This window comes from Alosa pseudoharengus, unplaced genomic scaffold (assembly GCF_046254945.1).
Source record: "Alosa pseudoharengus isolate Yale_2024_CS ecotype anadromous, Long Island Sound unplaced genomic scaffold, YU_APseudo_1.1 YU_APseudo_1.1_scf_5, whole genome shotgun sequence".
Classification (NCBI taxonomy): Eukaryota; Metazoa; Chordata; class Actinopteri; order Clupeiformes; family Clupeidae; genus Alosa; species Alosa pseudoharengus.
The window spans coordinates 34,965,338-34,981,449 of record NW_027468837.1 but is presented as its reverse complement, the minus strand read 5'-3'; the positions used below and the strand labels follow the sequence as shown (position 1 = coordinate 34,981,449).

At 42.0% G+C, this 16,112-nt stretch overlaps 1 protein-coding gene across 4 annotated transcripts in view; it reads left to right on the top strand.

Annotated features, from left to right (window-relative positions):
• The window catches only part of LOC143104697 (3'-5' exoribonuclease HELZ2-like), a 58,453-nt gene that overhangs the window by 1,644 nt on the left and 40,697 nt on the right, over window positions 1–16,112 (top strand). For 3 of the 4 annotated variants that reach the window (XM_076268938.1, XM_076268935.1, XM_076268936.1), the window contains exons 2-5: window positions 5,333–6,230; window positions 6,328–6,424; window positions 8,560–8,667; window positions 15,239–15,750. In XM_076268938.1, the coding sequence (XP_076125053.1) occupies window positions 5,371–6,230; window positions 6,328–6,424; window positions 8,560–8,667; window positions 15,239–15,750 (1,577 nt within the window). In that variant the 5' untranslated portion in view covers window positions 5,333–5,370. Of the gene's footprint in view, window positions 1–5,332; window positions 6,231–6,327; window positions 6,425–8,559; window positions 8,668–11,703; window positions 12,629–15,238; window positions 15,751–16,112 lie in introns of those variants that run through there. The other variant, XM_076268937.1, reaches the window with a different exon arrangement.

The window sequence follows — 16,112 nt, the reverse complement described above, 5'->3', positions numbered from 1 at the left end:
AGGTCCAAACCTATGAGCTTAAGCCTTAGTTTAAAAAAGTTTAAGTAATTAGACATAGAGCCATTGCATTATGTGTAATATAGAAGTTAACAAAGATACTCTTGTACTTTCTTTTACAATGTACATTTTGGAGACAAATGGAGTCATACAGTACCACAGGTCTATGTCCAGCTGGATGGATTACTGAATGGGCAGTAGGAGAGCTCAGGGGGGCCCTGAAGCCCAAGACTCTGTGTGAAATTGCTTCTCCGCCCTTCTCTTCTCTTTCCACAAAACTCACCAGAAGTCATCATGTCATTTTTTAAAAAAATCTTCCGGGGGAGCATGCCCACGGACCCCCCTATCTTAACTGGGGAGAGCTTTTTGCATCTGTGCCCAGGGGTTCATCCATGCCTATGTCAGTCAAAAGTTTGGAATAACCTAACTGACATCTGACATCAGACATCTGTTAGTCCTTTTCAGTTGTGTCAAGTGCTCCTTTTGTGAGACAGAAGGCAACACTGAAATTCCCTCCTGCATGCGGGCGGGATTGGGACCTAATGTTAAAGATGCTGGCGGGAGCGGGACTAAAAAGGACACATTATTGCGGGAGCGGGCGGGTAGACCTACTGTGGATCATGAAGGGCACTTATTAGCATATTAGCATACGTAGTGAAGTAACATTTTGCACTAGGCCTATATAGGAAACATTTAATGTTCTAGCTATACAAATGCCAGAATCATCCATTGCATGATATTTTCATAACCGTGAGATAGCTTACACACTTCACAGCAAGAAGCATTGGCAGAAACATGATTACTTAGTTGTTAGCATGTTTGTCCCTCACTATTGTTTCCAATGGCCATCACTGACTGTCACATTTTTCCTGATGGGCTGTTCCATTTTCCCTGTAGGGTGTCTTGTCTTTGAAGGCCTAAAGCTACATATTTTCTTTATAGAAATAGGCTATAGCAAAGACTCAAATTAAGTAAAACAAAAAAAAGTATCACTTGTGGTACTATTCCGAATTTTACAGTTTTTTTTTTGTAATCTACCAAATGTCCCTGACCTGACACTATTGTCTATCGTAGGCCTACCTTTTTGATTTGTCTCGACCAGGAGGGGCGAATGAAACAAAACACGTTCAACTTGCTGAAATAATTCCTGAACAGTTTTGTTCAGAGCTGGAAATGCAACTGTATTTGATAGAGGACAGATGTAGGTTGCTTGTGACAAAATATTAGCTTTTAGTATGGTACAATGTCTTTGTAAATGAAGTTAAATTAAAAAGTGTTTCATTCGTCCTGGATCTCCTATATCCTGCAAAACATAGCTCTACCGTAGGCCTAGGCTACCTCGATTTATGCCTGTTAAAGTTTTTCTTTATGAACAAAATTGTTGTTATAATGACTAAAGCGTATGGTACGCTCCCGCGTCTGCGTCCCGCGCACGCGGCACTGGTGAGCGCGTGACGAGAATTGCTTCATTTTTACAGCATGCGTCGCGTCTTTGAGTCGACCGAATTTTAAGACCGCGCGTCAAAGTGACGCGTAGACTGCGCATGTGTGAAACGGAACTGCTGTAAACACTCTCCAGTAGGTGGACCACATAGAAGAACAACACTTAAACCTACAAACAAACCTAGACAGAAGAAGACTTGTTTGGTTACCATAACGACGATGGAACAGAGAGAGCGCCTGTCCTCAGCTTGCCTGGCTTTGAGTTACGTGAGACACTACGAAATGGAGTCAACTTCGACCGATTAAAGCCACAATTATCCACAGATACATTCTTTAACATTATATTTAACGGTCACGTTATGTTGTTGAACCCAAAGTATTTCAAGACACCACATTTTAGATGAGTTGGGGACGTAATTATCTGCTGGCCGTTCTGTACGTCACCTGATTGTTGAAACAGGGTGGCTGCATATGGCCAGAGAATGTCTAATAAGGGGAGAACTGCCACTCTCGGAAAACTTCCGGTTTCTGAACTGGTTGCAGTTCCTTCTGTGGTTCCACATGAGGGCGCTCGTCCACGAGTGCAGAATGCATGGAGGTCTATGGAGCTGTACCCCTCAAAATCCACTTTTCTCGGGATTTTTTCAAGTAATTTGAGTATTGTATTCGAAAGGGGAGGCAAAGAAAATACACTTGGTGGAGTATTATATTTTTTTAAAGTCACTTAATTGTTCTAAAAAGCCTTTCAAATGTGTCAATGACATCATTCATTAGCACAATGCTAGCGTGTTATGTGCAACAACGACCCAACCTGTAAGAAATCAAAAGGACATAAGTACTCGTTCATTCAACTTTTGACCTATAACCCATGTTGAAGCTATACAAACTACAATCAAATCTGAGATTTGTCAACGACAATCAGGTGAAAGAGACACATTTAGCCGTCTAGCTCCATTGACTCCCATTCATTCTGTACTCATGGCGATCGCCCCCAGTGGAACTCTGGTGGAACTGCATCCAAAATTCGGTACAATGGGACTTAATACGGAGTGGCAAGGCTCTCCGTAGACGGGCTCTGATATGGCTCATTGTGGCTATATACTGGCTATTATATTGGCTTGCTTTGGTCATGAGCCCTGGATCATGTAGCACTGAATGAGATGGCAAACAATAAAATAAAACTAATCATAGACTGTAGAAATGCGCTACACAGCACTAAAAACCGAATAGTTTATTTATAGTTTGACTACGGATATTTCACGTCATGTTCAAATAAAAAGTGACAGCCCTACAACCTGCATAGAGAGCTGACATGACTTCGGATTAAATGCATCTTTTAAAAATGAGCGTAGCCTAGCACCTATTACTGAACAATGCTGAAATCAAATCGCGAAACCCAGAGCCATATAAAGGTATCTATCTCCAACGCTCAGGCGAAACCCAGTAACACTTGCTGATCGAGATGCATTCTCGCCTGTTCCGTATATAATGCGTTATCAATAGTGATTATAATAATAAAGGGAATGTAGCCTACCTCTCCCAGGTGCAATCATTATCACCTAGCTCCTGAACAATGCTGAACTCAAATCTCGAAACTCGCCTGTCAACACCGGATAGGCCTATGCATTATCATAATAATAATTGAAGGAATAACCTAGGCTACCTCTCGCTCTAAATACACCCATTATCACAGTGAGACATTATACATTATGAACACAAATAGTTACTTCAAAACTTTTATTGACACGTCATATTTACAGGTTTTTGGTTCATACTGTTTGGTATGAGGCAGGTGTGAAGACTCAATACAAATTTAACTGAGGACATATGTACGCACAACTCGTTCTTACCATGCTGTGTTTAGAAAAATGTCCCAATTATTGCTGCCCTCGCAGCACCGAGCATAGACAGTAAAAGAAATGGACGAACAGACTCCGTCGTTCTCAATGGGAGGGTACTGAGTCATTTTTCAGTTGGTCCCCCAAGTACTGCGCAGACTCGCACTTAACTTCGTGACGTTAGCCATCGAACTGAATCTTGTAACTCATATGATAGATAGGCTACACAGAAATTCTTCTCACACTTCCTTCGCCTTCAAAGTCATCAAAGTTAAACATTTATTTATGTATTATTATTATCATCCTCACAAGTGATATCAAGTCGTGTTAATGTTGAAACTACCACACATGATCATCTTAAAAAACAGTCATGGTAAAACAAAACAAAAAAGTTATAGCCTTGAGGCTAATCTTCTTTCCACTTTTCTGACCTACGTCAATCCATCGAAAACGAAAAGATTATCGTTAGACTACCTAACGGTAAAACTACTGTTTCTCCATTAGGTTTACTTGCCTCTATATGCTTTACCTTAACAGGCTACAATGCTATTGTAGGCTACATAGCTTTGTTCACGAGTTTCCGTGCTGGCTGGATTACGCTTCTTATCCAAACAATACGGTTATCTCCCTCCAGTGCGTTAGCTTCCCTTCAACCGGACATGCTAAACATTCTTCTTACGGGAACCTAACGTTACGTACGAGGTAGTCGAGTCTTGTTTTGCCTTTTATTGTTTATGTAGATAACACAGAAGCTAAAATATTGGCACATGATATATGTTATATGAAGTTATGGGAGTTCAAAAAAATCCTAAATGGATGGGCGTTCTATGGGGTTAGCAGAGAGTTGATAACCACCGCTACATCGATGCTTCTACTTCCGGGAATTCGCCTGCCCCCTTGGCACCGAGTCACTTAGCTATAGGCTTGTAGCCTAAGTAGCCTAATAAGCAAGTAGGCTAAGCTAGTCTCTCAGCTATACCAACAGGTGTGCTGTGTGTGTTCTGGTGGATGATAAATGGAGCGATGCGATGGGCCAGCTTATGAAACTTCCCAGCAGACAGGCGAACGTACTCATGGTGCTTTTTCCTTCATCAGCTCTTCCTTCGTTGAGTGCTCGCACATCTCACGTTATTATTTTCTTCATGCGTTTCAGGCTTCTTTGGTGGTTGTGTCCTACTTTCAGGCTCGACGTACCGCCCCCAGTTGGTGGGGCAGAGTATCACAGTTAAGCCGTAGTGCGCAGGCGCTAACCTTAACGATTTAAAGTGCATTCAGGACAGCAGAATTTGGAGTATGCTTCACGTCCACGGCAAAAATGACGCACGTCTTGGACACGCGCAAATGTGACGCACGACCATGCCAGAGCCTTAAGCCTACTCAACAAAAGCAACAATGTCATAGGTGAGGCTAGGGATGGTTGCAACACTGAGAGACTTTGGACTTTGGAGACATTTGTACAAATAAAATTATCAAATAATTAGATGATGCCTAGTTATGAAATAGCCATTCCAAATATGTATTTTAATGGTAGAAGTCAGATGTTGCAACTGACTTCTACCATTAATATGGCATAGCCCTGCAACATGGATCAGAGATGGTTGTTAAATAGCCTACTGAAAGTAGCCTAAATACAAGTTCACCAGTTAAGTTAGGCTCTTCTTTTTTAAAACAGGCCTAATAGTTATTGAGTTTTGTTTAGGCTTAAATATGCGTACCAATGTGCAATCACATGCTATTCAATTTCACAATTTCAGTGTGAGAAAGGAAGAGTAGAACAACTTACTATGCAAAAAAGCATGTTGATTACAGTGTACATATTACAGTGGCCTATAACCTGCTGCTCTTGTCAATAAAGACATGACCATAAACACATCAGTTTATTACAGTGTATAGTTAATATGTTACTTTAATTAACACATCAGTTTATTACAGTGTATAGTTAATATGTTACTTTAATGCAGACTGAGGTTGTTGGTTATGTGGTTTGTATACATGGGTAGTTAACTAAAGTTTTCATACTTAACTCTTGCGTATCTTCTCCTTGCTTATTACAGAGAGTAAGTCATGTGCTGTGACAGTAGCGTGTCTCATAATGGCTGTCAGTGAGTACGACATATCCATTCTTAATGAGGTACTCCAAACAGCTGAGCTGCGGATAGGCTGTTCTATTTGCACCACCAAGGAAGAGGAAATCACATATTCAATAAAGACTATACCACACAAGTGTCAAGAAAATTTGCTCTTAGCTAAACTCAAGAAAGATGGAAAATGTTGGAGGCCAATTTCAAAGCGACCAGAATATCCAAATCCAATGCAGTACGACGTATGTTGGTTCTTTGCGGAGGGTAGTGGATGCACTGTACATAGAAAGAGATGTACCTTTGCAAGGAGTCCTGAGGAAGTTTTGATTTGGAATTTCCTAAAGAGGCATTTTCTAGATCTTGAGTCTTTAATCAGTCTGATAAGTGAGTTGGAACAAAATGTCTCCAACCTGGAAGGGGTTTCTGAAAATATATTTGCAGACTGGAGTGGAGAATTTCAGGAGCTCTGCAGAGAATGTTTCAATAGAAGTCCATGTAGGATAACAGAGAGAGAGTCCAGTCATGTTTGTGGCACAGTTTTGGGACATCGCTGGACGCCAATGATGGTACACTGTTTGGAACAGAGTCCGGGCAACCGCATGTTCAGTGAGATACGACCACTTCCTCCCAAAGCCTTGCTGCAACTGTGCTGCCATGATACCAAAGATAAGTCCCCAGGGCATATTCCTCTGGAGTGCCAGTTTGCCCATAACAAAGTGGAGTTGGCAGTTTGGAAGCAGGAAATCAACAGTGAGTGGAATCGTATGGAGCTTCTGTGGCTATCTCAAAAGAGGAGGCAGCCACAACACTCAAATGAAGTCCGGTTGCTCTCTCAGAACTCCACTACTAAACTGCATACATCAAATGACAGGTAAAAAAAGGACAAGTTATGTAATGCTATAGACATGATCATCACATTTTCAGAATTTGCATCCAACATCCTAACATGTTTGCATCCCAAATTAAAGCAGTGACGTAGGTGCCCGCGGGCCAGTGGAGGATGAGACTTCTTACCAGGATCGTCTACTCAAGGAGTATAGAGACAGTGACAAAACAGTTGTGACTGTGAGTGAGACACTAAGCAACACATACACACACACACACACACACACATACAGTAAATTCACACTTGGGAGGTGAATGTAATGATGGCCAGTTGGTATAAAGTAGCTGTGCAGTAAGTACGTAAATCTCCCTCCTGATACCTTACCTTACCTGAGATTTAATCTTACCTTAGTGTGCTTGAGACAGATGCTAGCACCCATGGGTTTTAGCCCTACTTGCTAGCACCCACCTTCTAATCCAGAATCCAATTTTGTAGGTTCAAGCCTGGGCAGGTACAGGGATGAGCCACAGGTTACATGAACATGCACAATTTTAGGCAAATCAGGGCTGTTAACTCTCACTCATCTGGCATGAAACTCATGCTTCCAGCCTGAATCTCATGCTCTCATGCCGCCCCACAAGAAATCTCACACCAAAATCAATTTCCATATATTTTATAATCCATTCACATTCACAGATTACTCAACATTACACTGACTGCCTTGACGTTATTACCACAATTTTCTCTGATCTGAGACTTGATTACCGGTACTGATTCACTGAAAAGCTTTCCTGCACTGTGTTCTTGTGTCAGTTGCATGGTGTGTTAAAGACAAAAAATGCTGGATGGAGCGGGGTAGTTGCCAGCGTGCCCGTGACATCAATACATGACAAATACATTTAATAAATAACAAACACAAAAGATGCAAGACGGAGCGGCGTAGTCGCCAGCGTACCCCGTGACACCAAGACATACAAGACAGACAAAAAACAAAATGAACAAATAAAAAGTAAAAAGAAAATCAATTTCAAAAGAAAAAAAATCATGTTCAATTAGTCCAATTTCCAAACCTGCTGAAAATGTCCAAGGGCAATGAAGTGAAAACTGCACAGCTGTGTCTTCAGAACCGATGCAACGCCAACAGTTCTTTATAACTGACCAACCTGGAGAATTGACTGGCAGTCTGGAGAGCACTGGAAAAACAAGACAGTCCGAAGTCGTGATGGGCGACCTTGCCGATTATCAGCTCGGTGGTCCAGACAGCGACAGTTTGTTGTTTGTTGTTTCATGGTTGACGCTGTCATCAGAGTTCCTTAGCACTCAATCCAGACTCCAGGCACCTAACGGTAGATGCTAGCATGACAGCTCTTATGTCAGCCGCAGCTCAGTGGTCGTGGCAGCTGCAGATCTCTCGCAGATTAACGTTAGGCGCCCTTGCTGAGCAATCCCTCCGTGTAGACATTGGATGTGCAGCGTCACGGATGGATGAGGGACTTCACACAAGGCAGGCTAGCTAAGGCGCTCATCAGCCCAATGGAATAATCAGAATAAAAGGACTAAGAATAACCCAAAAAAGAAAAGAACATAAAAAAGAGTGATTACATTTAACTAGAAAAATAAATACAAAAAATTAACAGAACATTACATAGAATTACGAACATTACATAAAAACAAACAAAAACATGAATTTTGAATTTTGGGTCACTGTGACTCATTTTGCCAGATCGCGTCACATATGCCAGGATGTATAACCTACAGTAATTTCCTGTGTATTAGCCGCATTGTGTATAAGCCGCAGGACAGTGTTTTATGCAAGTTAAGATAAACAAAACCATATTAATACCATATTAACTGCTTCCGTGTATTAACCTCATAGCTGAAGAAATTTAGCAAAATCAATATATAAGCTAATAGTTGGGAAATTACGGTACACACATTTTTAACCTCCTGTACACAATATATTTTTACGCCTGTAGGTGTTTTCTTATTAAGTGTTTTGACAGCAATTGTATACAATGGCAAGCCCATGGGTAGTCGATCACGCCTTTTCTTGCATCAGCGCTTAGAAATGTGATCATGTCACATGGTACTAAAACTTTGTGGGAGCAAAGACATCTACTGTAGAACATCAGTGCAGACTTAAAATGGGGGCTGGAATCCCCCATGACAAAAAAATGATGTGTTTTCCATGGTGTTAGAATACAAATATATATGTATTTTTAATCTAAGAGATACCTTGTTATATGTAATTTCTGCAATTGTAGTACTGTAAACCTTTACACTGTGTGTAGGTTTGATTTGTGCTTTCTTTTTTCAAACTGTTGTTTCTTCTCGCTGTGTCTCCACAACACTAATGGCAATTTATCTATTCTAGATGGCAGAGCATGTTGATGAGGTTGACATCACACATGATGAAGATCTCTATTTGGAGTGTCAAGAAGTAGGCACAGAGGTTAAATGGACTTTCCAGATCAAAACAGAGGTGGGTAATATATCTCAGGTAGCAATAGGTTGACCACTGTCGGCCCACCTGGCGTTTTGCTTATTGGTTTTCCTATGGTCCACTGGTGGGATGCAACAAACTGTTTTGCCAATTGTGGTCCAAACAGTTTTTAGACTTATTCAGTTAAACATAGAAAACATTCAGATGGCAAAACATCTCCAAAATCTCACAAATATTTTCCACTGAATCAAATAACTATTTATGTTTTATGCCAACAGATTAAAATGAAATTAAAAAGTCAGTTGCCAAAACGGTCATTTCTTCCATTTCACTTTTAGTCCTCCTGATATGCTTTGCTATAGCCTACTTCCAGAATATGCCTCTAGAACACCTTTATTTGACACTAACACGTACGGTTTTCCATGGATCCCGACCAAGGCGAAAAACAGGATTTTTTCTGTAGTTCATCCATGAATTTACATTTATATTTTGCAATTTTCAAACGTCAGGTGCCGGGTGTCATGTGCTACTGTAAACAGCCAAACTGGTGCTGAGAGTAATCATTGGCACTGAACACCATTCCACTAGTGTGAGGACCTTGTTTCTGTAAGCCACGTTGTCATCATCCTTAGAGATAAGCCCTACCAATGTTATGTCATCTGCAAATTTATACATCAATTTATACATACAATGCCAGTCTCTTTTACGGAGGAAAACCATGCTAAAACAAAACTCTGTAGTCAGGAATTTGAACGTTCAAAAACGAACGTTAAGGGTTGTTTTAAGGACATGTTTGTGCATGCCCATAGCCAGCCACTCTGAAACAGTCAAAGGCGATGAGATTAAGAAAGGCAGATTATTTTTATCTGAATAATTAATGAAGCACAGGGAAATGGGAAACTTATCTGGAGAAATATTAATAAATTAACTGGTAGGAATAAAGGACAACTTCACCTGAACTTAAAGTGAATGGAATCTTGACCCAAAATAATGACATGATAGCAAGTGCATTTAATGATTTAAAAAAAATATATAAATTTATTATATGGTTTGGATACCACATTTTAAAAATCACACAGGGACACACTTGCTTGCCCAATTGCTCATCTGATCAATCTGTCAGTTAGGCAAAACAGCAGTGGTATCTCCAATCTATAAGTCTGGTGATAAAACAATGGTGTGAAATTATAGACCCATTAGTATTCTATCAGTGATATCCAAGGTCTCAGAAAAATGGGTAGCAGAACAGCTGAAAAATCATCTAAACTTGGGCTTGGGCTCCTTTACACCCAATGCAATTTGGATTTCACACAAACCAGATGAGGGTGGTATAGTAAGTGCAGTGTTTCTGGACCTTAAGAAGGCTTTTGACACTGTGAATCACCAGACACATTTTATCAAAATTATCTTATTTTAATCTTTCAGCTGAGGCCATAAAATGGATGGAACTCCAACATCCTCTTTGTTTCAGGGTTCCCAACTAAGTCATCATCATGGTCCCATCTAAGCACATCAGAGCGCAATGCCGTTGGGACAAAAAGGCACCCGGTCAGACCACCTCCTGGGTCAGGTTCCACTTGCTGGTCCTGGAGGATTGAGTCTTCCAAGGCAATCCACACTTGCCCAATCACTCAGCACGGGGGAATAATGTTCTCAGGTGGAGAATCCTGCTCAGAGGCATCATGCTGGCGGGAAAGGGCATCAACTTTAATATTCTTAGAGCATGGCCTGTAGGTGAGGATGAAATTAAAAAATGTAAAAAAAGGCCCACTGGACCTGGTGGGGGTTTAGCCTTTTAGGCTAAATCTGGTTATTCCTTCGCTGTTTCTGGGTTTTTGCCTGATTTGGGCTCGCATTTTTCACGACATAGCTCCCCCTGCAGCTTCGGTAGCAAGTGACTGCTACGCTAAACCTCCACTAGCTAGCGAGCTAGCCATCAATAAACCAAGCTAAACACGTAGGGCTCACAATGAAACGGTCGAGCAAACACATTGTTCAAGAGACTATCAAATCACATTACAAAAATGAAGTTCACCCAAGGGTAGGCTACTTACAATTTCAACAGCAACAAAGCCAAGTCGGAGTCCGTTTTGCAGTCTTCTTAGAAACTACAATCTGACTAAATTTTCGAGTATTTCCGCCGAGTTACATCCGGATGTGTTCGGACCGGACCAGAAAGTTGCATATTCGGTTTTTCAGCGGAGAAGCACTAGGGGGAGACGAGGCACCCACCAAACGACCCAAAAAGTGTTGTAGAACCATCAGAATGACTCTCAACCTGCATAATTAAGGTCATTTTTGCTAAAATTGTTGCATAGGGCCTCTTTAAGAGACGTGGGGTCTGGCCACTCAACGACTGCTTGCACCTTTCTGGGGTCCATGGACACCCCTTCTGGTCTGTGTTGAGGAAGAGTACAAATCTTAGACTAAACCTCCCTCAAGTCATGGTATTGCTGAGGTATTAGCGCTAGGTCTACCTCTGGAAACTCTAGGGAAGACTTCGGCAGTACCTGAACTGGTACTGTGCACTCTGTGTCCTCTGAGCAGTTTGACAGAGCAGGTCTTTACACAATCTGGGCCCCAAGTTACTAAAGAACCCATACTCCAGTTAAACTGAGGAGAGTGTGTCTTAAGCCAGGGGTATTCCGGTACTAAGGTCTCTTTTGGAGAGAGATAAATTAAATCTGTCCCAATCCTAGGGGTTGTCCATCTAATACCTGAACAGAGTAAGGAGAGGAGCCCACCTCGTAAGGGATATTGAGTCGCTTGGCCAGAGTAATGTCCATGAGACTCTTCTCTGCCCTGGAGTCTACCAACGCCTGAAGTGATATTTTGCCATTTGAGTCACCTTCCCACTCTAGTGTGACCAAAAGCTGCAGCCTTGATGATTAATAACTTGCCGCCCTGCTCACTAGTGGTCCCCTTTACCCTAGTGAGCGTTGTTTTTTGATCGATCGATCGGTCCCGGAAGTGGCCAGTCTCCACAGTACAGACACCGGTTCTCACGCCTCGGATGTTCCTTTTCTTCAGGCAAGATCCTTGAACGCTCAAGCTGCATGGGTTACTCCCTGGATGTGAGGTGACTGGACGGTTGGTTTTTGGGAAGAGATACCGAGGGCTGGAGTCCAGTTGTGCGCTCCCATCTGTGCTCACAAACTCGTTGATCCAGGTCAGAGGTGATATATATATATTTAAAAAAATGCGTCAGCCAAATGTAATTTAATAACAACTCCTCCAAACTGTGTCGCCATTCTCGGTTGACAAGGACATCTTTCAAAAGTTCTTGGGGACCGTGATAGAAGGTAATCATAGTCCCCTTCCCAGCCAGACTCTGTTAAAGTGCAAAACTCGATTGGATAATCTGCAACCGACCACCTGCCTTGTTCAAGCTGAAGGAGATGTCTTCAGAAGATAGTCTGAATCTGGGTCATGAAATCTGGCATCATGACAGATGGGTAGGCTCTTTTCCCAGACCGCTGTGGCCCACTCCAGGGCTTTGCCTGATAGGAAAGTGGTGATGTATGCCACTTTGGACTCTTCTGTGGGGAAGCTGTTAGGCCGTAATTGAAAAGCTCAAAGCACATTGAGTTAAAAAGCCTGGGCTTCCTTCAAATCGCTGAGGTGATGGGAGATGGACACCAGAAGGAGAATTTGGAGCTGTAGGAGCTAGCGGTGGTGGCGTTTCAGGAGCTGAGGGGGGAGGTGTTATATTGATCCTGGCCACCGCCTGGGAGAGGGTCTAGAAGGAGGCATTAAGTTGATCCAAGGATTGCCCCATTGCTTGTGGATGCACCTTTCTTGCTCACTATAACCAACTTCCATTCTGCTTATAATTGTCTGCATGTCTTCTACCTCCACTGTACTCACTTGTGGCTCAGTCATGCTGTTAAGATTCTGTTTGAGCACAATTGCAGGAGACAAGAGAGTGAAGTTGCAACAGAAGGATTTATTTTCCAATAACTGAAATCCAGCAACACAGGGTCAACTCAAATTTCTTCAGGTAAGGGACCGTTCGTTATTTATAAACGGGGCCACCGGAGGAAAATAGGGGAGGGTCATGTCTTTTTATTCTTTGTTGAGGGGAGGGTCACCTAACTTTTTTTTGTCTAGGAGGGGGGGGCACCCATCTTTTGTATTAATGAAAACAGCAAAAAACCAAAGTGGCTTGTTTGATTGTTGATTTCTGTCGCCAGATAACGTTCTCTTTCGTTCCATATCTTTGTCAACATTGAACAATGAAAATAAGGGAGATTTCACGGGCAAAATACGGAAAATGTCAACATTCGTCCCCATTAACGTTGGAAGGGTTGGAGCAACAAAGTAGCCTACTTTATTCACGCCTAACAGCCTATATCCATTTGGTCAACTTCATCCAGCCCTAAAAAAGCTAAATTTAACTTTGGTTTACTTGTAGTTTACCGTGTAGCCTAACTTTAAACAGTGTGCATGCTTAACATAAAGCATAATTGTGCTTCATCCACACATCCAGCTCCTAACGTTTTGACAAGCATTTCTACCAATTGACCTTGTTCCTACCCATCTCTAGCTTTGCTGTCTCGACTCCATCCTTTCTGTTTTTGTTGTTTGCAAAAAAAAATAGTATTTATTGGTAACCAGCAACAAGTGCAATTTGTTCATCGCTAGCAGTGCGTAATTCTGCTTCATAAAGTTGAACAAATACATTTGGTCATAAATAGCCAGTTTATGGTCTACAGTGTAGAGTTGGTAAGTTATGTAGGCCAACTTGGAGTTAATATACAGGGGGAATTCTTTGTCTACTCGTGGCTGAGTAGCCTGGCAGTTGCGCACGTAGACATAGCCTACGGCCGAACACTGCAAGCGCCAAATCGTGAAATGGCCACCATCTTGGTGAAGTGTGATGTGTAAGATCAGAAAGCAGAGGTTGATTTAAAAACGGTAGTTCAGGTCAATGTGTTTTCATAGCGTCTAAGAGCGTGGGCGGAAGGTATCGACAATTGGTCGGGGAGGGTCATGTCTTTTTAGAAGATGCTGCTGGAGGGTCGTTAAAATTTTTCTTACAGGCAGGGGAGGGTCATGCAACTTTTGATTGAAGCACTCAAAATCCCTCCGGTGGCCCCGTTTATAAATGACGAACGGTCCCTAAGTAACTTAAAACAGTATCCTCGGGTAAACAACGTAAACAGTATCTTCAGGTATGTAACTCAAAAGTCCATTAACATCCAAAACCGAGAACAAAGGAGAGTCCTTACAGACCATGTGCTGCAGGTAACAAAGACAGCTACAGGAGCAAGAGTTAAAAGGAGCAGGGCATAGAGGGAAGGCACGGCAACAAGAAAACAGGGTTGCCACTGTCCATCAGGTTGAATCATGACTGAGCACAGAAGCTTGGGAACAAGGGACTTAAGGCCATTCAGAATGGGCCATAGGAGGTGATTCCCCTGATCACCTGGCATGGGGTTTCTCAGACTGTTTGGCATAGGCTTGGGACATCTGCCATTTCCTGGTTGACCGGGATTCCCTGGGCCGACTTCCAAGGGCTTGAGGGTTCTGGCCATAGATATTAGAAAGCTAGATACCGCATTATCCGTCGAGTTCTATTAGGTGGCATCGTAAACGCGGCCGCCATATTGCTGGGGGCAAACACCTTTACTGTCTATGGGCAACACTTGCCGGCAATCAGAGACACCTGTCTGATTTCCAGTCAGTCACATGCTCTTCCATTGGCCTCCAGTGATTGTTGCCCCACCAAGATGACGTCACTATTTATGTACGTTTTGGAGCCCAATGCGGTATCTAGCTTTCTAATATCTATGGTTCTGGCGGCATCTCCTGGCTGGTTGAGGCATGACACACACAATGGCACTCTTTCATTGGGTTGTGTTGTATTGAAGTAATAAAATTAGGTAATAATTGAGTACTATTCTGTCCTTCAGTGTGCATGTCTACTTTGCACAAGTTGACAGATAGCTATTTAGTCAGTAGGTTGAATAAAGACCCATATGTGGCAGGAAGTTCAAACTTTACTTATATATCTTGAGCATTGATACAGCTTATCTAATCACTGAATCTTTGAAACTAGAATAACAAAAAATTATATTTAGTGCTGGTCATAATTTGGCTGAACCGTGTGACCCCACAGACCCCAAGACTGATCTCCAACAATAAGCAAGTGACATCATTGTGACCCGGAATGGCCATTGCTGCTGTGTAGAGAATGGTCATTATGTGTTGCCAAAACACATCACTATTAGTACTAACCATGACAAGTATGGTTCGAAGGCAGTATTCTAACTTTGGTGGATATCTGAGGAATGCAGTGCTGGGATTTTTTGACATTGCATCAATATGGTTATTTCTTTATGTTGCTATTTCTACATTCTGTTGCTATCTTTCTGAATATTTTGAACTACAACAAACTACACATAGGCCCTTTGAAAATAAAAACAATAAAGAACATTCAAGATGATAGTGAAGACACGTTGCCATGTCTGGCTGGTAAACTCATTTCTGATCTGAAGATTTCACAGCAGAAAGGCACTTGGCACTGGACTAATGTTTTACAAGTACCGTATTGTTTGCAAATATATGAATCGTAACAGAATCTCTGAATCTCTTTTTTTCTTTCTAGAGATTGTTATCCCATGTGGCCTTGCTAAAGAACGAACCAGGAGCCATATTCAACCTTGGTGACAGCTCTCACAATATGGCATGCACATATTCAGTAGGAAATGCTTTTGTGAAGTCTGGACTGTGTTATGAAGTCACTGTCACCTTTACGTCTTCCCTCTCTGGTCTGTTTGAGCAGTGGCTGGTGTTCGACTTTGACATAAGACCAGTGCTTTTGCAAAAGCTCAAGGTACGAGTAGGGCAATCTCTTTTGGAACCTGAGGGGGTCTTAGAGACTTTTGCGCCCATTTTGGAGCGATGGCACAGAGGAAACCGGGATATTATCCCCTACCTCCCCCACTTACTATCCAGAACTCAAGACGAGCTCCTGAAGACATATGAACTCCCTCAGAAAAAGTTTGGTACTGGCAAAACAGCTGATAGCGTTACTACAATCAGTCGTCAGAACTACAAGGAGAGAATGCACAATTTTCTATTTGAAGAGGAGCGTGTTGAAGCAGAAATGGTTAGCAGGTAATGGAGGAAGTATTTTTTCATATCTATTTCTGGTTTCTGATGAATATCATATATTACAAGAAATGTATTTACCACATGGACCAAACAGTGAGCTGTTGGGTCATTCCGTGTCAAATCAGATAAGGTTGTTGCTGCACCGTCTCAGATTTTGTACAAATCCTATGTTTAAAAAAGTATTATTGATAGCCAGCCCACACTTTGCAGGATGGAAGACAAACATGTTCACAGTATGACTGAATCATTAAAAATGTGTACGGCATGCTAATCTTCTTCAGGCCTATTGCCACATGATGTCCGTGTTCCTACTTCCTACCCCACATACCATTTTAGTCCAATGAAAATTACCAAAAGATGCAATC